The 22,769-nt window shown below is 40.3% G+C and overlaps 1 protein-coding gene across 2 annotated transcripts in view; it reads left to right on the forward strand.

Annotated features, from left to right (window-relative positions):
- Positions 1–22,769, forward strand: part of pde4d (phosphodiesterase 4D, cAMP-specific) — a 181,788-nt gene that overhangs the window by 39,721 nt on the left and 119,298 nt on the right. The window contains exon 1 of one of the 2 annotated variants that reach the window (XM_034872667.1): positions 3,527–3,816. The exons of the other annotated variant lie outside the window; for it this stretch is intronic. Coding sequence (XP_034728558.1) covers positions 3,527–3,816 — 290 coding nt within the window. Of the gene's footprint in view, positions 1–3,526; positions 3,817–22,769 lie in introns of those variants that run through there. 2 annotated transcript variants of the gene reach the window in all.

The following is a 22,769-nucleotide window of genomic DNA, read 5'->3' on the forward strand; positions in this document are numbered from 1 at the left end:
GTACAGTGCTTTTCCTTCAAAAATAAGGACATTTCAATGTGACCCCAAACTTTTGAACGGTAGTGTATATATATATATGGGCGCCCGCTCTACCAACTGACCCATCTGATTCTCATTGCCTTTACATTTTTCTTGGAGAATTTAAAAAACTAGTTCTATTTGTCATTTTACTTTTGAAAACTATTGCATGCAGCACCCAAAACAAACCCCACCTGATCAAAGTATGATAAAGGCCTACCTTATTAAACCATCCGTCATGTCCCATCATGTTATCATCACATCAAGGAAGACTGCTCTCATAACAGGACCTACAAAGTTTTAACGAAAAGAATGGACTGTGGAGAGAAAAATGGTTGCTGGGGAGGACTTTTACAAAGGCCATACATCTGAACCTTGCTTCAAGCTAGAATCATCTATAATTCAGCACAGCTGTGAAGAAGAAATATACGGTTGTAAACCATTAAGGATGAAAGACGTGCTGTACAAAATGCTCCAACTGCAACTTTGGAGAGAATTTAGTGACATTAACTTTGTATGTGGCTTATTAAGACTCTGCAGTATTAATGAACGGGCCAAGAAGTTGCACAAAGTAGTGCAACACTGTGTGTTTCCATCAGAGGCTCTCATAGTCATGCTCTTTCTTTTGTTTAATCTATGGAAATAATAGAGATTTTAAATAGTTCATAGCTCTCACTGCCTTAAAATACATGTCTTAAATGCATAAACATACATGTATTGTGCTGGTAGATACAAGTCCTAGGAGAGAGTGTTAAGATATACATTTGTACTGACAAAGGCTGTACCAATAATAGTATTAGATAGTTGCTCAATGCTGGATCAAAACCAGCTACATTGATTAAAACTAAAATGTCATCCCATCATATGCATTATGTCAGAGATCAATTGGAAATCAACTGTTTTTCTCCTTTTTAATTTACTTTTTAAGATCCCACTTTTTCTCCCGTAATTTCAGATATTGTATTTCATCCTTACTGACCGTGAACCGTAGTTACACTTGCTACTTTTGTTATATTCTATAAGGGTTATAAAATTGTGTTGTGACCTAAGAAACTTCATACACCATCAGTCATGTCCCATCGTGTATGTAGTTTCATGATAGTCAGATTTGGCTGATCTGTTAAACATGCATTGGCCCGGATACTGCAATGCTGAGTTATCTCAGCCAATATCCTATTATCCCCGAATAACGGTCTAAATCAACATAAGTAGAAATGAAATCAAACATGAGAATAAAATGAATATAGCAAATTATCATGCAAGTTTCTCCTTGTTAAACCTCATTCAACTCTTCATGTGGAATCTTGCAAGTAATCGTGACGTTCACTGATCAATCAATATGCTACATGTAGCGAAAAGCAACACATTTTGTAAGGGTAGGGAGAACTGCCTTACAATCTAAAACTAATTGAGGATAATGTATATCAAAACATATTAGTTATACTGTTTTTATCATGCTGCCTGAAAGCACCGTATGGCTCGAAGCGATCATGTTGTGACTACTGACAGATTCACATGTCAACATGTCTACAAATAAAATCCAATAGCCATATTGGCAACTAGGGGGAATCTCAGGCCAACTCACGATTCAATTTCAATTCAGAGGCTAACAATTTGATTCTAAACCAATTTATCGATGCATCTCGATGCAACAATTTTTTTATGTACATTGTCATGCGTGTGTTTTTCTTCTGCACTCTTCCTTAAACTCTGTGGTGTTGTCCATTATACCATCATCTTTCAGCCACTCTGTTTTCTGATTTTTACATGTCTGGAGACAGTAACTTTTACACACTTTTAAACAAGTGATACACACTTTCCCATCGCCTTGTTTAGGAACTAAAAAATGGGCAAATAAATTAAATGAATATGCACATTAGGTTTCAGGTCAGTTCTCAGTATGTGCAGTATTCAGTTTTGTTGTTGTCGGTGCATTCCTGCAGGGAGTATGGTTAACTTCAGATGTAAAGGTAGACCAACACAAAGTCCACACATGAGCTGCTCCTGGTTGCATAAAAGGCACGCACCTATTCTATCTGCTATGTGTGCTGTCCTGTCCTCATTTCCGTTATCTGCCACTCAGAGGTGGGTAATATACCGGTACTATATAGATTGTGATATGAGACTAGATATCGTCTTAGATTTTAGATATCGTAATATTATAATACGGCATAAGTGGTTTTTCCTGGTTTTAAAGGATGCATTACAGTAAAGGTATGCCATTTTCTGAACTTAACAGACCGTTGTAACTATGACAATGGTATTTTTCTTTACCCCCTTAGTCAATATATCCACATTACTGATGATTAGTTATCAAAAATCTCATTCTGTAAAAATTTCGTGAAAGCACCAATAATCAACACTACAATATTGTTGCAATATCGAGGTATTTGGTTAAAAATATCGTGATATTTGATTTTGTCCATATTGCCCTGCCCTCTGGCCACTTCTGTTTTTAGTCACCTTGTTTCTGAGAGAAATACATCTATTGTGTTAAAACAGGAGAGACTGCCAGGCCCACACAGTGATCTTGCAGAGTAATAGGCATGAGCTGCTACGGGAGTGTAGGAAAGTCCCTTTTCCCTGGAAATTATGACAAACAACAGAGGACGAAAGCTTTAACAAGGTGGCTGGATGTTTGCACTCCCCTGTGCCCTGTGGACATTACAGACACATCCATCCATCCTGTAATCCTGTTTAATAACGTGGGTCAAGCTGATTTTATGCACATGCAGTGTGTTAAATGCCTGCATTTATGTGATAAGCCTAAATATAATTTGGACTAGTGGATAATGAGACTGGCTCAATGTTGTTGTATGATTTAGTCACCTGGCTCTGTCCTGCTGTTCACTCACAGTGGATTTCAGGGGAGGCGCTTCGGGAGGGTCCCCTGGGTGTAACTTATCATCCTGCTCACTATACTCCGTCGCAGCTTGTTCCTTCCAGGGGACTTGCGAAGGTAAGAACGGCGTTGTCACGTCTGACTGGTTTTACGCACACCGCGTGGATCAAGATAGCTCCAACTACTGAAGATTGCATAGTATTGTGGGAAGACCATCCGCCCGTGCGGACACCTTGCTGATATGGGCGTGTACGGAGAAGCGGGGAGCATTTGGAAACCGGACTCATTTCAGGCGAGTTCCTCCTCGCAGCCTCGCTCCGGGACACTTCCCCCTTTCCAAACCACATAGAGGTCTACCTCGTGATGCGTAAATGGATTCATGGTTCTCCCTGTCCAGTTTCTGCAAGGCAGTGACAATAAAGTTGATGGAGTTAAACTCATTACTTGAGCTCCAAAAAGCAACGTGGGCGTGAAACACCTGGAGTAACTACAAAGGTGTCTCGATTATTTCTAGTTCTAATTTGGGATTTATTTATTTTCTAAAAACACCTTTTTAAACTCCCCCCCCACCCCCACCTTTCCATCAACTTCCACCAGGTCATTCCATTGAATGCTCCTAAAGTGTTTATTTCTTTTACAAAGTAATAAAAAACCAGCCGGGCGAGGATGGACCCTGCCTGCGGGAAAGTGGACACTGCCGGCGGCGGAACCGGCGTGAGTGCGAAGGCGCCCAAACATCTGTGGAGGCAGCAGAACCAGCCGGCGCTCTCTCCGCTCCACCACGCGCTGGGGGGAGTGCGCAAGAACGACCGCGTGAGACAAAGAGGCTTTTCGGACACCGAGAGATACCTCAACCCGAGGAACATGGACCGGACTTACGCGGTGGACACGGGGCACCGACCCGGGCTGAAGAAATCCAGGATGTCGTGGCCGTCGTCGTTTCAAGGTCTTCGACGGTAAGAGCACAAGGGGAACTGTATTTCTTCATCTTGTGTCTCGGTTTCCCCCTCGATGAAGATGGGCGTTGTGTGCATGACTGACGCGCGAGACCAGAGAAGTCTTTCGGCTCGTATTTAGTCCTAACTTTAAGGAGATTATTGATTTTTGGCTACGCCTGTGCTCGACCTCTATTTTTCATCACTTTTTTTGTTTTGCACCGTCGAAAGCATTTACTATGTAACTGTAATGGTAAAGAAAGGATGGATAAAGTGTGTGCTTGGTAAGTCGATCCCCAAAAGGTAAAAAAATAAATAATTAAAAGAATAAACTAGTCGCAAAATTATCCTCATAAAAACATTGCCGTTTGTGTGTTTATCACTCTTAGACACACGCTAGCCCATAACCTAAATCAGTTTGAATATGTTTTACAATAACGGAGCTTACTCGCGCTTTTTTCAAAGATGTGTCAGCCGAGAATGACAGGTTCGTTTCTGGAAAAAGTCAAAATAAATTACCGAGTGTTTTCTGAATAGTTAGGCTTTTATGTTTATGCTCATATCTGTTAGTTTGTGTTCGGCACACTAGGCAGGCAGAGATGTAGTTTACAACACAGACGTGTGGAAATCAAAGGGAGGCGTTGACCAAAGGTAGGTCACTGGGAATATTCATATTTACATGTCCCCAAACGCAGCACATGTTGTCAGCCCCCTTGTACCTTTTTAAAATAGTGTTAAGTGACCTTTAGGGCTTAATACCACTGGCTTTAGGATCAGTAGTGTTCATGTTTGTAAATCAAATCAAAGAGATACAGTAGGAGGGCTTTACATGGTGAACACATTCTCTGAGATGACACTCTCAATAATCTGACTCACTACACATGGATAATCTTAGGGCCTGTGTGACAAGTGTGATTCCAGATGATTTATTTAACCAGAGCAGCTACTGTAAAATGACAGCAGTACTGTTTGCAGTAAAGACAGTTTTAGTGAAGCCTGCCTTCAAACAGACAACACAAAAGCAGTTCTGCACTCTGACAGCTTGGGTGTGTGGGGAAATGGTTCCGCTCTAACTACTTACTTGTTCTGTGAAGGAGGGAGAGAAAAAAAAGCAATGAAATCTGAGAAGGTCACCTCAGCTCCCGGGTATAAGTGACTGTCGGCGATGTAAGTTTCTGTCAAACAGTTCGCGGTTTCCTTTCCTACTCTTGCTATAGATTTGAGTAATACTTGCCTGCGTGTCCTAGACAGAATGGTCGATAGACAGAATGGTCTCTGTGGCAGAGCACTCACATGGAAGGAGGGAGGGAGGCAGCGGATAGAGCACAGATGGAAGTGACATTGCAAAGTGGTGTGCTGGACCAAAACACCCATGTGATGTCAAAATGTTGGATTGAATTTGTATTTTATCCTAACAAAGTAAAATGTAACAGGAGATGATCATGTCATTTAACTGTATCAATTATCCTTCAAGCACTTTTCATATTTGCTTCAGAGGGTAATTACAGGGAGATTAACCAAAACAAATCAAATTTGGCATAGGAGGCTAATTACGTAAGAGGCACATTGCACTTCAGCACATATTCAGGAACACTCACAGCAGGGTAAATCAAATTTCCCCCCTTATGCACCACAGCCCAGCACACTATTATTTGTAGGTGGTCAATAAGGTCATTGGGTTGCGTGGTTTTGTAATTATTATTTCAATGTCTTCTGGGACTCGCAAGGGCATTCATCTGCTGTGGATTTCATTAAATGAACACACCTTAGGGGTAGGATTCATAATATACAATCCTATAATGATACACTATCCACAATATCAATACAGGTAATTGTGCAACGCAAGACAGTCAGAACAGCAGCTGTTGTGTGAAAGCAGAGCAAGTACAGTTAGTGTGTGTAGCAAAGGGATGCACCTCTTAAAGGGACTAGTCTTTTTTTATTCTGTGTAAATTACATTTAACTGAAACCTAAATATAGCACATTGTTAAAAATGAATTGCATACAGCTAAGCATATAAAGAAAACTAGTAACATCTCTATGCTTGAAAAAAAAGCTATATTTTTTTTATATAAAAGCAATGTGTTGGGTACTTTGGCAGTTATCTCTAACGCAATGCCTGATGCATGTGTTTACATTTGAGCCATGCATTTGATTAACTTTTCCAATCAACAAGGCAGCAGCAGGTTATTCATCTTCCAGGGCTCCAGACGGCAACCAAAAATGGTCGCAGAATGCGACCATTTTTTGAGGCAGTGCGAGTATTTATTACGACAAGTGTGACATTTTATTTCTTGTTGAAAAGTCTGCCAGAGTTGGCCAGAGGTAATGGGTCAGAACGGCGTTTCAACACTTTCGATAAATAATAAGTAGATTCATTTAATTGGCATCAGTGTTTCATGTTTGTTTTTAAGATAAAGCCAAAATATCTATCCCAGTGTTCCCCCTGTTAACTCTCAGCAGAGCAGTGCCGTGAGTCCATGCACAAGGCAAGTGACCGTGCTGCAGATCTGGTGTTTTAACCTGAGCTTGACAAAGACTATTCCCTTAAAACAGATTGGTGATACTCAGTGCTGTCAAACGATTCAAATATGTAATCGCATTAATGTCATAGTTAACTCGCAATTAATAGCACATTTCTATCTATTCTAAATGTTCCTTGATTTCTTTTTGTCTTATTTTTTTTCTCACCGCTTATCATTATGGAAAAGTGGATTGGCTTGTTGTTTTTTTTATTGAAAACAACCTTGGCATAAAGCCTACTGTAGTGTTTCATTTCACATGTATCATTCACACTTGGAACAAATAATCTCTCATACAATGTAACACTGACCATCAATAAAAGGGTGAAAAAAAATACTTTGACGGACGGGGGGATTGGTATCAGCTGTGTGCTTGGCCATCAAGGGGTATTTCAGACTGGACGTGCTGTGATGGTAGCTCAGTTCACAACGACAGAACACACAGATCACTTTGGTCTTGTCAATGAAACCATTTTGGCAACTTTTAAAAAGTAAACTTTCCATCCAGAATCTTCTTGCCGTCTATTTCGGTGTCTCGCGCTCGCCATCTACTCAAAACGTAACGGTACTACTCTTTGCCCAGCTCGCAAGCCCAAACGGCGCGTGTGCGGCGTACCTGTCCTTTTCTTCACAGCATGTGCAAAAAACTACAAAGTTTGCTAGCCCAGAAAGAACGTTAATCTTGCGATAAAAAGATTGACACCCTTAAAATGGTTTTAACTGACAGCACCAATTAACATGTGACTGTGCACTAAAATAAAACAGCTCATTTTAGTTTCTGTATTTGATACCTAAACATGTATCAGTAATGGAGTTAAAACAGTGCTCCTAGTAGAAAAAGCTAGTCCAGAGCCCTGTCTTCGTGTGAAAAACTCTGCAATCAAGTTGTTGCTGCAAGTTAGATCAACAAGACATACTTCCTGATTGTTTCAGACTGATATAAACAATTTCTGATGCAGTGCACCTGTAGAAAACCATTGAGAAGTGCCAGTTACTTGCTCATCACATACAATTGATATCAGTCTTGGTTATAGAGAGAGACACCACATCTTTCCCTCAGAGGACTGTGGATGTAGCTTTGTGTGCCCGAGTGGCTGGTTTTTGCAAGGTCCAGCAGCCCCAAGGTGAAACACATCACCCAAATGTGTCACAATGTAGGCTGGGCCTGATGGCTGCTCAAGGCTTCAGCAAGAATCTGGAGCATCCCTTAATGAGGAGCTGGCATTTCTCCCATTTCTTGGTGATGCTGCGGGGTGGGTGTTGGGGTGAGTGGGGGTAGGTTCTTTATTTGTCGAGATGTCATTGAAGAGGAGGGTCATGATTGCTATTCTCTCTGTCAAATACATTTCAAAACAAAAGAAAGTACTGTATGTGACATGTTAGGCAGTATGGGATGGAAAGAGCTCTTTCCTGTGCATTTTTTTCCCTCAGTAGCACCCCTGCCCACTCACTCTACGTTGTATTAAACAGTCGTTGATTTTTCTTCAGCCAATCCTCCTCGTCCTACTGTGACTTGCCAGAAAGAGGTTTTTAGCCAGTATGAAGTATAACCCCATGGCTATGTCATCAGACCCCAAAGATGTTATTGAGCAAGTCGGAAACTGCTTTTTGGTACGTGACCATATATATAACCACAGTCACAGCCATACTCCCAATTATACTACATAGGCTGCTACACATAGGCTCCAATGTGTGTAAAAAAATTCTATAACATGCTAATGAACACATTGCAGACAGGGTACTAAATAAGCAGAGATCAGCATCATCTAGCTTGGGTAATGAAATGGGTTATGAGTAATAATTTCTGGCTATGATTTGATTATTTTTTGGTGTTTGGTGTCACAGCATGAAAGGCAGGCAGAGCTGATAATTAGGTGAATGCCCTTGTCTGGGTTATATTAACCTGTTCATTCAGTCAGAAAGGGAAGGTGTATTGAGAATGTCCGTCAGGCGAGTTCTGTGACTTAACCGGGCTTTGAAAGAGGAACATGCGCATTAGGATGTCAATGATGCAGACATACTGAGGTGGGGAAGTCAATTTTGGTCAATCTTGGAGTAAAGCCACTGTTACTAAGGAGAAAGGCAAAAGGTCATTCATCATACAGGATGTGTTAGATTTGCAGGGGATAGTGCTGCAGGCTTTATTCTTGTCACGCTTTCTGAAATGTTCTCAAATCATCATGGTAATAGATGTGTACTGTCAATACTGATAGGACAAAAATATTTATATTTAATCCTGGGACTTTATTTCATTATAATACAGCTGTAGATCATTTTTATATGTAAAGTAGCTATCAGATTTCTCCCTACCTCAGCAATATGCCCAAAACAATCTATCAAAGAGTACTCAATGCATAATGTGCTTCCCAACATGCATACATTTTGACAGTGGTACATATAAAACAACATATGCATGCAACGTGGATGGAATATAACCAAAACTCTCATGGAAAACCACACAAAATCCATGCCAACTGATAGCTACTCAGAAGCCATAAGCAAGTCTAAAGTATTCGCTAGAGCCCTACCGGTAAAGGACTTTTGAGGTCGATACAAATATTTGGTTATTTAAAAATCCAATTTATTGGGCTATATACAGTATATTTAAAAAAAGAAAATCCAGAAAAAAACAGATTTCTCAAACGAGTTATTTGTAGTTAATTAGTTCTCACTACAAATGATTTGATAGTTATTTTGTCACAACAGAACAGAGGAACATCAAAAAATATCTAAGTTCTGTTAAATGTATAAATACAAACATGAGATATGAAAATGAAACTCCTTTGTACAAAAACACAATACCAAAAAATAATTAAAGTGTTGCCAGCAGTGTACAGTGAGGGGGGGGGGGGGGGGAGTATTTAATCCCCTTCTGATTTTGTATGTTAGGCCGCTGACATAGAAATTACCAGTCTATAATTTTAATGGTAGATTTATTTGAATAGTGAGAGACAGAATAACAACGAGAAAATCCAGAAAGCGCGTGTCAAAAATGTTATGAATTGATTTGCATTTTAATGAGGGAAATATGTATTTGGCCCCCTCTCAATCAGAAAGATTTTTGGCTCCCAGGTGTCTTTTAAACAGGAACAAACTGAGATTAGGAGCACTCCCTTTAAGAGTGTGCGCCTAATCTCAGCTCGTTACCTAAACAAAAGATACCTGTCCACAGAAGCAATCAATCAATCATATACCAAACTCTCCTAGACCAAAGAGCTCTCAGGGACAAGATTGTTGACCTACACAAGTCTGGAATGGGCTACAAGACCATTGCCTAGCAGCTTGGTGAGAAGGTGACAACAGTTGGTGCGATTATTTGCAAATGGAAGCAACACAAAAGAACTGTCAATCTTTCTCGGCCTGGGGCTCCATGCAAGATCTCACCTCGTGAAGTTGCGATGATCATGAGAACAGTGAGGAATCAGCCCAGAACTAAACGGGAGGATCTTGTCAGTGATCTCAAGGCAGCTGGGACCATATACACCAAGAAAAGAATTGGTAACACACTACGCCGTGAAGGACTGAAATCCCAGAGCGCCCACAAGGTCCCCCTGCTCAAGAAAGCAGATAAACAGGCCTATGTGAAGTTTGCCAATGAACATCTGAGTGATTCAGAGGACAACCGGGTGGGTGTTGTGGTCAGATGAGACCAAAATGGAGCTCTTTGGCATCAACTCAACTCCCCGTGTTAGGAGGAGGAGGAATGCTGCCTATGATCCCAAGAGCACCATCCCCACCGTCAAACATGGAGGCAGAAACATCATGCTTTTGCATCATGTTTTTCTGCTAAGAGGACAGGACAACTTCACCGCAACAAAGGGACGATGGACGGAGCCGTGTACCGTCAAATCTTGGGTGAGAACCTCCTTCCCTCAGCCATGGCATTGAGAATGGGTCATGGATGGGTATTCCAGCCAGCATGACAATGACCCAAAACACACGGCCAAATTTGGGCAAATGTGCAAAATCAGCAGGGGATCAAATACTTTTTTCCCTCCCTGTAGAGCGCCTTCTGGTGGACAAATTAGTTTGGGAAATGCCTAATATCAGCCCGCCAATATATCAGTGGGGCTCTAGGATTAGCTGTTTCACCTGTCAGTCTTGTCTCTAATACAATCATAAGGTGACCTTTAACTTTAATTCAGTTGAAAAGTTACCTTACCTCCATCTATAACACCAGGGTACACTCAAGAACACTGACCATTACACACGTCTCTAACGTTTCATGTTGAATTAACTGTGAAATCAGTAATTGCTGTATTTGATCCTTTGGATAAACGACGTTTTTTAAATGACATCTTGCAGAAATGTGAAGGGCAATCCAGTCAGCGAAGGGGATTGCCCTTACCTTTAACAAATACTCTTAAGTCTAACACCAAGGCCATTACCTATTTGGAGCGTTTCAACATTGTATGCGGTTGCATCAAAACTTTCTGCAAGTATCCTTGTGTCTCTGCTCCCTGGTGTCTCTAAGTATTCTCTGGAGTTGAATAGGGCTCCATAGATCTATAAACAGCCAGGATTTAAACTGCACCAAATTTATAGTGGCTGTAAACCCATGTCCTTATGATGCCATATAACCAAGATCCATTGAAGCCAAACTGAAGGGGGAGGATTTGTCTTCTGCTGTTGTACTGAATAGCAATCTGGGCCTGATTAAATGTGAGTTTACTTTGCCTGGCTACATATATATGTACAGTATATATATAGAGAGCATGCTGTACGTTGATACTGATTCAACATGATGGGAGGGGTTGTGCATGTCGGGAACATATTCGTTGAATGTGAAAACTGGACAATGTCCAGCAGAAACCACAGACCAGTGAGTGTGACTGGCTGTAGGAAAAGCCTTGCTTCATAAACGAAGGGTTCTGTACTGAAATGGTGATACATCAAATAGAAACAGAGCTCCAACAGCCTATGTGAAGCAGAGATGATTGGACATCAAATTTCTACCAGCAGGAACAGCCACTTGTTTTCATTGCGTTCCCTGGCTTCCCATTCCTCCCTTACAATCTGCTAGGCTAATAAAATGCATCAAACCGTTTTTGAAGGACAGCCTTGTAAAAGGTTACCAGCCAAAGCCTCTCTCGACTGCCTGCTTGATGCTGGGTGATTCCCTGAGGTTTTGGCTGGCTGTGTTGTACTGATCGCATTACATACAACAGAGTTATAAAGACTCTAGCTGGACTCACGACTGGCCTGGTCTAGGGACTGGTGATAGCTTTTAGAGAGTATAACACAGACATGAATTTGTGATTGTTTCTGTCAGGATATCTGGAATAAAGCTGTGGAGAGATCTATGACAAGAGGAATGACTTTTTCATTATTTATTACATATTACAAGGCACATAATCTTGAAATGTCAGAAGTCACTAAATATCTGTTCCACTTTAAAGTTGCTGCAACGTAGACACATGTCTATACCATAAAAAATAGGTCTGTAGATAATTTGATTTGTGTTGCTGCTTGTTGCGTCTTTGCAAATGGGTCTGAATTTAAAGTATGAACGAAACTTCATATACAAAGTGTTGTATTTGACTATAAGAAGCTGTTTTTGGTCCTAACCCTAAGCATGCATACACTGTATATGCATGCCTTCCAGTAAACCAGACATATGCCATTTAAAAAAAAAGAGTTTATATTTAATAAACCCTCTTCCAATGTTTTTATGGGGCAGGCTACTTTGCATGTGGTTGTGATCAGATGCTCTGTGGCAGTGGGTAGTAGTGGGTAGAGATGTCGCTTCCAATACTCCCTAAAACGCTGTAGTTTATGTACCGATCCGATACCTTGCATCAAAGCCCTAAAGAAAATCAACGTTAAAGTAGTTTATTTTATGTTCTTTTTCCATTATAACTGACTGTCAAACTGGATAATAAAAAGGTTCTGCGGCAATCATTGTTTGTTCATGTTTCACAAAGAGTTAAACCTGAGCCAGTTCGACAACAAAGATAGAAATCACATCCATATACAGCTGTTAAAACATAAAATACATGACACGCTGGTATTGGACCAGAACTCTTTATTGTCCGATACGCAATCATCGGTATTGGAAAGCAAAAAATAGGTATCGGACCATCTCTAGTAGTGGGTAGGGCAGGGACTGTATGGATTTTTTTCTTACCGCGGTAGAAAAGCGAAGAAAGTACCACAACCCCCTTACGCGAGTAGTGCAAGTTATAGCAAGAATGGCAGGATGCCTTCAGTGCCGGTGTGGTATCAGTGCCGCTTTGAGGAAAGAGAGAGGAAAAAGAGTTTGCAAAGTTGATGTAAATTGAGTTAAAAGTGAACAATAAATCAACAAGCTTGAGCTTCTCAAGACACGGTGGCTTTATCGATTGTCAATAGGCCTACTTCCGGTTAAGAGAACGACGTTACCAAATGTTACACAGCAGCTTCAGGAGTCACACCAATCAGTCTTGAATCATTGGAAGTTTCAGAATTATATTCCCTGTACCTGGGGCTATTCTATTTCCATTGGTCCGTTGTTAGCATGGTGATGTGTTGGGTGCATTTCATTGGCTTTCTTCATAGCCTTGCGTGCACATTTGGGTTTCTCCCGGACACAGATCAAAAGATATCATGTGTTTTAATCTAGTCTCAGCACAGCAAGGGATGGTTTAAAGCCTTAACCACGTGTTTGCTTCCTGCTGTCGAACAAACCTTTTTCTCTCTATAAGTTAAATGCCAGACGTGACCTAATTAACAGAACAACTCTCTGCTGTTAGCTGTGTGGGTGAAATGAGCCTCCTCCTGCATGTTGAATGTCAGATATGACCTAATCAATTCTTTTAGGAGCTTGGGTTGATGTGAGGCAGTTGAATGCAAATTAAGGCTAGTCCGGCAACATAAACATTTGTTCTAACGTTTTTTTTTAATCTAACAGTTGCCTTGCCTTGCAACCGCCTCAACCCGTCAGTCAGTCACCAGACACCACAGTTGTACCTGCCTGTCTCACAGGAAGTGTAATGTTAACAGCATTGTGACCGCTTCTGCCTTGCCAATATATTATATCGCTGCAAACGGTGTACGCGGGAAGTTTTGGAAAGTAAACCTACACTTTCTTTGCATTGCCGTGACTTACTGTGACTTAAACAAAACTGCAGAGACAATGTCTCTCCTCTTTTCTCCATTGCATGAAATGGCAGAGAGCAGAAATCAAGTAAAGACAGTTAAACATTTGGCATAGTTAAAAGGCCCAGATATTTTTCTTGGAGAGTTAGTGGACCAAGCCATAATTAAAAGGCCAGTTTTGGGATGTTTGTTGGACTATTTATGAGATTTTTACAGTAGAGAGATGGCAGGGAGTAAGGGGGAGAGACTTGTTTAATAGCACGGAAATTCAATGGGACACCCAAGTGGCTTTGTTTCTGTTATGTGTAAGATGGCTATCATTTGCCAACATGTAGTGACTAACATGTCCATTAAGGCCAGGATGCAGTTTGACACTAACATCGTCACGTGGTTGCACACATGGTTCGTTGGACATGTTTTACATGTGTTTTTTGGCATGGATGGTTGACTCACTAACGGACCACATCACGATAATAAATTACAGTAGAATACAGCTTAAGTATTATGAAAGTCTGGCTCAACGGATGCGCATTGCTGGCATGATGCCTGACATGTGCGCTGCATGTCCCTTCCTTTCCGCTATCCATTTTGCAAGTGTACCGTTACTGTATCCTGGGCTTAGCACCGCCCAGGACGGTTGTGATTGGTTGAAAGAAATACAAACAAGACGGAGTGGTTTTTATCCCTATCCCAGAATGGATAGTAGTGTAGCCAGACCGAACGCCAGTGCTGACACTGCACTGGAGTATGGTCTGGCATTAGACTAGTAACTAGAATTAGTTGTATTATGATGGTTATAAAGTAAAGGAAATCAAATTTGTAATGAAGGAAAAACAATCTAACACGAAATTTATTATGGTGGCACAGCATTATAACATAATAAACCCAGGTCTTGCCAGCATTTATAGCACTGCTTGTGTGGTGTACAGTATAACGTCCGTGCAAAAACACAAGGTCGTCTGTAATTTGCATTTATGTTTCCTTGAGACAGATTAAAAAAAAAAAATTAAAAAAAAGCCACCCATCTGAAGACATGCATGCATAATTCATGGTTCATCAGTGCTGTTGCAGATTAATTGTGCTAGGAAGAAAAACAAGTTTTGTACCTGTTTTCTCCCAAAATTGATACTATCATTTTAAGATCTACATACCCTTGAAAGGTCGACAGCAGTCTGTTTATCTCTACGGTCATACTGTTTCCTTTGTAGCTTGCATGCCAAACGCAAGCCAACCTAAACCTAACCTGAGTGTGTTGTGATGGACAACAGAAAAGTGGATTGTGCTGCAGGAGTTGTTTGAGCCTGTAACTGACAAGCTCACTATGAAGGATGCATCTGTCTTTCACTGCTAATATACAAGCCTACAAGGTGTGTGCACTTGATATTGAAAAGATGTTTGGTGAATTAGCAGTTTAAGACTGACTCATGAGTTGATTTTATGTCACCGTGGGGATTTGACAGGCTAATAAATCAGCCCTGGACCATTTGCTTATTAACAGGAGATGGATTTTGTATCAGACCCATGGGGAAGAACGAAGAGGCTGGTCTTGATGGATTCTGTTACAGAGCCATTAGTGGAACTCTTCAGATTGTCTACCAACCAACTCTTTGAAATCCATTATTTGAAACCAATAACATAACACTCAATTCCAACAATACCTTATTACCCAATACACCATTTACTACAAACAAAGCATTTTGAGACGTGTCCTGTGCAATGACTATGCCCAGTCACAACCGCTAATATATTAGCATGCTAAATTATATGTATAACCACCCATATACAAAAAACATTTAATGTATTCTTACATGTAATACACAACAACTGAATAATAGCTGTATTTCTGTGTAACTCTAAACTCTTTTGGCATTGGTGTTGTTGGTGTGTTGTCTTTTAGTTTATACGGTTCCAAGCCCCCATTGTCACACACATTCAGAAATCTCTGCCCCCCTGTCCACATCAGAATCAAGCAACAATGAACATTACACACACGCCTACTGCAGCACAGTTACAGTAGCTATTAAGTTTGGTGGTGCAACTGGTTCAAAATGGAACGTGCTTCTCCTGGCCCATTTGTGACAAGCTGACTATCTGCCTGTGTTTCTCCCACTGCAATGTATTTTGTTTAGTGAACATTGGCCATCAGTATAAATACTCACGTCTCGGCTGACTCCAAAGGTGGATGCTCTGCCATGAACAACACAAAATGTCAGAGTGACTCCCACAGAAAGCATCAGCTTAAGACCTCAAAGTAAGGACTGTAGCTTTCCCCTTTCACAGACTGTGCCACTTAACAGCACATTTTCAGCATTTTTAGAGACTTACAGGAGACTAGGCCCTATCTGTTAACCCTCCTGTCTTCCTCGGGTCCAATTTGACCAATGTTCAAAGTTTCTATATCAGAACATTTGGGTTTCTTTCAGCCAATTTTTATTGAAATTGTTTTTTTTTTTTAACTGTACAGAATTATTCTGACTTCACTTTGACAATCTGTGATTTTCTATCAACATACGTTCCTTTTGATCTTAAATATTAGTTAGAATTTTTTAATACTTTCTGCCTTTTTAACTAAATCAAAAAAATGCAGTGTAAAACTAGTGGTAACAATGTAAAAAACTGCTACAAAAACGATGAAGAGACAAAAAAAGATGAAGCAGTTAGTGAAAGACTTTTTTTTTTTTTAGCCAGAAGGACAACGCAAGGGATAATCATAAGAGTGGGACAAATGATTGTGGCAGATCTGTAGAAACCATTGCTAACTTTGAACCCCCGGCAGATCATGTTTTCACAGAAGGTCACCTTGCTCATTTGGGAAATAGTCGTCATGTCTACATTAGTTGGAGGGGCGCACTGATTTAATTAGTGATGAGATCTCATGAGGATGCTTTGAGGACAGTGATTAGAGAGCATTAAAGAGGGGTGTGAGGAGATTATTTGTGTAGAGTAGGAGAAGATAGGAAAGTTCTGGTTTAAAGCAGTTTTTATCAAACTCGTAACTGCGGACTCACATGCTTAAAATACGAAACACAAAAAATCTAAAGTTACCCTTGCTCTGCAATGCTATGTATGTAGCAAAGTTTTCACCAGTGGGTTCCCCTTTTGTTGTATGGTATATGTGCACGCAGGCACATGAGGTTTTAATACACACATCTGGCCGAGCCGCTGTTGACATGGCACAATTTTAAACACAAATGAAAATCGGCTGTGCTGTGCTTTTATCAGGAATTAGATAATTTCAACATTTGCCAGGCCTTGAGCATACACACGATGCATTCTGCGTACTCTTTGCTGAGTGAATGCACAAAAAACATGCATGTAAAGGCAGAAACTATACAAAAATATTTAGTTAGAATTGCAGCTACTTGATCGCAAAATGTTTCAAAGGTTGGAGGTCATCCAAATGCAGCATGCTTGACATTTCCCTAGAAATGAGGACAAATTACAGGAATTATAGTTTCCACATCCATCAGCTTAATATTTGACACACCTGTCATGGCATGAAAGGCTGGCCTGGCAGTGGGTCATGTGCAAGGAAGGAGACAAAGGGCTCATAGCCTCACAGTCGAAATACAGGAGTTGTAGAGGTCCTGCTTTTTCTGCCGTTCGTTTTTCCTTGGCTAAATATTCACACAGTTTGGCAGGGCAAGGGCAATGTGGTAGTCTGTCTCATTTCATCTAAGTTTCTTTAGATGCAACAGTGATAGCAAAACTGTTATGCGTCTGCAGGGAATCTTGGTACACCAAATAACTGTGCCTTACTTCCGCAAGATGACTCAAGGCTCTAATGTACAATATCAAAAATTCATATTTCAAAGGCTGCAGGGTTTTGAAATGGAAAAAAACAACAACTTGGAAATACAAATATATCTTGGCAATTTGAGACAACTCAATTTTTCCTTTGTGTAGTTAATATGCTGTAGAGTCAAAAGTTAAACCTAAGATTGTCAGCAGTTCTTAAACGTCTTTTTATAATAATAATGATAATTGAATTTATATAACGCTGTTCACAAACCTTAAAGCTGCTTTTTGGTATGGTTATGGATGCTGGTAATGACGGCACCAAATAACAAATGCTTCTACTTAAATCTACGTTCCATGCGGGATAATATGTCTTGAAAATGCCACAAGTCTCCCCTCAAGTGTAGCTACGCTAATGTTCAACAGCATGCTTTTGCTTGAGGTTGTGGAAGAGGTTTATGGCATTGTCAATCCTGCTCTCAGGCTAACATCACAGCCAGCTGTGGTTTCAGCCTCACTTGACACTCTAAAACCACAAAATGGACGGAAATCTCATCTTAACCCATTGGTCTTCTCTTGTCTTGCTCCATTTACCATACACAGTGAGTGAGTGAGAGAGCATAGAATTGTTAAAGATCCAGCCCATTTAAATTGAGATTATAATATTTTGTTATTTTACACAATTCATTTAAACATATGTTAGCATTGCACTAACCCACTAGCGGATTCAAAGTTGTAATAATAATGTATGAAAATAAGGTTTAGTTTATTAATCCCACAAGGGGAAATTACACTGTTTTCACTCTATTGTTTTTACACACAGGCCTGAATTACACACACCTGCTCAGTACTTATACATGCACTAAATGGAGACATGTCAGAGTGAGGGGTCTGGCCATGGAAAGGTGCCCCGAACAGTTGGGGGTTCGGTGCCTTGGAATTGCCCAGGAGGTGAACTGGCATCTCTCCAGCTACCAGTCCGGCTGTGAGTGGCACATTACATAAGTGTGTGTGTGAGGAGTGCAGTTATTCCCTCTACCATATTTCCCATATGTCAGTATTTAATTAGATATATGGTGTGCATTACCAGAAAGACAGCTGATATTTTACATGGAGAAAGTGGTCTTTTCACTCAATTACAATTTTTTGGGTGGGGGGGAGGGGTAGGGTAGTCTTTGCCTGCTCACGGTTGGTTTTCCTATCACAAGGGTATGACATGATGCTGCTCTTTTTTTTGTAAATGATTTGTAAACACACAGAAAAGTGCTATAAAAACTGAGTTTTTTTGTTGTTAAGAGTGTACTCTGTGAATGTGTGTGCCAGTCCTGCATAAGAGACGCACTGCATGTCAGGCTTTATCCCAGCAATGTACATCCATTGAGCCAGACTATAAGACTACACAGACATTTATGAGTCACCTGGGCTGATAACATCACAAAAGGAATTTTATTCTATTGAATAACAAGTGTAAATCTCTTCATCTCAATGTAGTGACTCTAATCACTATTATCTATCTGCTATAGTCTCATTACAGCTTTACAATAATATTAATAGATGTATATGGGCAGTTAATATACATACATATAAATCATGGCTAAAAACATTAACCTTTTACCATCTTTATCGCAATGAGCAGCTCAGAAAATGTATTATTTTCTGCTTTTTACTCAGGAGATGATACAGTAGTGAAAAGAAGAGATGTCAGAAGTTGAGGCTTTGCACACACACACACACACACATACACACACATACACACACACACACACACACACACACACACACACAAAGCTATATTTTCTTGTGTTTGCTGGCAGTGCAAACAGAGGAGCTGTGTCTGGTCATTTTTTTCTTCAAATGAATTTGCATTAAAGGGAAGCTTTGCAGTTTTTTTAGCTTAATTTGCCTAAACTGAACACCTTTGGAGTCAAATGATTTTTTGGGGGTTTCATGGTGGTCGTCTCGCTCCCCCTTAGCGCCTGTGAGTGATATCAGGTCTCGCAATGTAACAAATTGCTTCACGGCCCTGCACACATACGCCCATTGAGGAACCGGCTAACACGGTAGCGATGGAGTTTTTCCACAATATCTGCATGGCTGAACCGGCAAAAAAGAAGCAGAAAGCTAGGAAAGCGTTGTCAGAGGAACACAGAGAGGAAACGGCAGACTGACCGGTCGAGGAGTCAGACACAAGTAAACATAGGAGCTGTATACCGTAGCTGTAGGCGGGGGCTCTATAGAAAAACCTGCAAGCAAAACGCGAAGCAGAGAAATGGCCAAAACAGCATAATGTCCCTTTTAAGGTGTGCAAACTGGCACTGGCACAGCCAAGGTTTTCAGTTCTTTTCACAAAATGTATGTTTCCAACAGCTTATAATATATCCCTCATTGCAAAACCAACGGCAAAGTGCCATTTTTGTGGCTTTTGTTGGCAAAGGCACACACTCAGGCACACATTTCATGTGTGTTGAGTTTAGTATCTTTCACTTTGATGTACATTATTTTCTTATCGAGTATAATTTGAGCCTTTTTCAGGATTTTCTGTCAATTTACAAGTATATCACATAGCAGCCGGAGTGGTACATCCGACCCATCTGCAATCTGTAATTTGAGGAGTGTGCTGCAAGTAATCACGCATGTGTCAACAGTGGGGCTATCCTTAGTATCCTCTGAAACATCTCTAGTAAAAGACAACATTTTGTGCTGCATTTCTGTTTGCATGGAGGAGGAATTATTACAGTTCATGTTCTTTTTTTTTTCTTAAAGCAAAATTTAAAACCGGTCACTCTTATCTAAACTAAAATCTTTTTTCATAATACTGTTGACATGATTGTTTTGTCAGTTCATGCAATCATGTAAATAACTCAATCACGCCACTGATTTTCTCTGACCTAATCTGCATTAATAGTTATTGTGAACACAGAAGAAGGAGGCAATGTCTTCCAATTTGAAAAAAAAGAAGCAGAAACCGTACATAGACAAATAGTCTAGTGGCTTTGTTTAGGCTGGACTTTACTACTTTATTTTTTACACACCTAACACTGCTGTCGGCCGGTTTAGGGGACAAGAAAATATCACGAGCCTGGGCAGGTCAAAAAGTGACAGCGTTCAGAGTACGTTATTACTAACTTACAGAAACCACCTTCTCTTTTCTTCTCTCTCAAAGTTCTTTCAAACTGCGGCACTCTGTCACTTGGGCGTGTGTGTGTGTGTGTGTGTGTGTGTGTGTGTGTGTGTGTGTGTGTGTGTGTGTGTGTGTGTGTGTTCAAATGAGAATCTGCCTGGGTGCAAGGTACTGTAACAGTAATAACGTGGAATGGAGTTTCATTGATTTGGGCATTCTCTCAATGAGCCTTCAGGCATCTTATTTTGACTCCCTATTACAAAAGGATTTACCTTTTTGTCTTTTGCGTTGTATGAGCTATACACGCGGCAGTAACTGCAGTAAATTTGCTCTGTAATGCTGTTGTAAATCAGCCACTCAGGAACCTTGCCGTCATTGCCAACTGTCCACTTCGTATTATAACGTCTTCTTTTACTGTTCTTTGAATCATCCTTATCTTTTTTGTTGGTTGCTTGTTTCAGCTAGCCAGGACATTTTAAAGCTCGAATCCGATGAAATGGCACACTTGGTTGAAATGTGAAAGCGTCACAGTGTCAAAAAACAACTAATGAATCGCTTAATTCCGAGCAACCTGAATGGTTGTCACTGGTATTTATTAAGACTGAGAGAGCCCAGTGTCTGTTCATATAGGGTAATCTAAGAGTGTTTTCCACAGCCACTGCTTAGATCCCTGAAGAGGATAAATGCAGAAAACATGGAACATAACATAACATAACATAAAAAACATCCAAACTGTTTCTCCCCTTACTAGGTTAATTTTAAATTCAGTCTTGTGACTAAAAGGCTGCAGTTAAAATTCACACATTGTCATTTTTAGATGAATGCAAGGTCAGACTCCCTCGTGACATTTGAAATGTCACAAAAGCCTTATGGCATATTATTCAAAAAATTCTTTGTGGTATTAAAATAGACTGTAGAGTACAGGGCAAAGAGCAGCAAAGGATTATGTTTTCAGGTAATTTAATGCTAATGACCATATTTTGTTGAATACCTTATTACATAAAGTTGGTATTCTATAGGACAGCTTAGACTTGAATGGGGAGAGAGAGGGAGCGACATGCAGCAAAGGGTTGGAATCCAACCTTTGATCGCTGTGTTAGGGAGTAAACCTTCGTATTTGGGCCCCCGCTCTACCAGGTTAGCTTCCCAGGCGCCCTACATTTGGTATTCTAATATACCTTAATTTACATTCCATAACACTTTCAGCAGTGTGCTTTGGATAGCAGTCGTTAAAAAATGCACCTGCTCACAATTTGGAAATTGCATCGGTACAGTTTGGTTCTTAATGGTTGACATATTTATCTGTTTTAAGTGGTCTCTGTGGGGTTCACACTGTCAGTGCCATCTGGCTTGAGTATTTGTGACTTCTGGAGATTCTCATGTTACCTGATTTGTGCTGCACCAAGGCTGAGAGAGCTACCTAAATTAGCAGCCTCTCTGGGTCCTTCCAAAGCTGGATAACAAAGCAGGAAGGACCTGCTAAGACATATGGAAAGAGTTGAAATGAGATACGCCACATTTGCTCTGTTCCACATGGCTTAATCACATGGATAACGATGGCCGATGCTAAGGAGTTCACGTTTTTTTAACTTTGAGTTCTTAACAATGCAACACAATTATTAAACACTTCTTTCTCCAAAACAATTATTAAATCCTTCTTTGGTATTTATACAGTCAAGTCAATTTTATTTCTTTAGTGGATCATTTAATTGCAGATAGTTAAGCATTGCAGAGCACGTGTGTAATGTCGGATGAATTTGTTTACAGTAACAGCACCGTTGCAAACTGAGTTCCTGATTAAATTGCAGCCAAACCCATCCTTCATTCATTCATCATCTTTTCGCTTTGCTGGTGACCTCAGCTCCGTGTCATTTCTTTGTTTCAGATTTTTATTGTTGGGTTTGATACGAGCCTGATTGATACCTTGGGGGCTGCAGTTATGGATTGCATCCCTTCTGGGATGTAGTTGTTAAATGTTGTCATCAGAAGCAGCTGTGGAGCTGAACGCTTTTTGGGGTTTCTGAAAGCCAGTACTTTTCCAATGAACACTGCAGTCTTATTAGTCTTGTATCTTTCCTTTATCCATTATTGAAGAAAGAAATGCATTAAATTAGGAATTTAATTCCAGTAAAAGAATTCATGCTACTGCATCAAACCTTTCTCTGAAAAGTTGATAATTCATTCAAATGAAAAGGCATTTATAGAATGCAAACTTCTGTAGACATTTACCCAACTTGCTGAGTCAAGTCTCTATTTGGTAATAAGCCGTTAAAGGCTAAACAGATACTCTTCTTTTAAAGGGGCAATCCCAGTTGGGGATCACTGCCACACTGTGATCAGCTGTTTGTTATCTCACAGTTTATTTCAGGCTAAATCCTTGATATGTTTTTTTTTAAGCCATCCTTCTTACTGTCAGATCCACTCTCTTACAGGGATGGAAATGTAAGCTTGTCTGGAGATGGAAGCAAGGAGAAGGTGACATTCTCAAATTTTGACTTGTAAAAGATGAATGGAGG

This window comes from Etheostoma cragini, chromosome 5 (assembly GCF_013103735.1).
Source record: "Etheostoma cragini isolate CJK2018 chromosome 5, CSU_Ecrag_1.0, whole genome shotgun sequence".
Lineage (NCBI taxonomy): Eukaryota > Metazoa > Chordata > Actinopteri > Perciformes > Percidae > Etheostoma > Etheostoma cragini.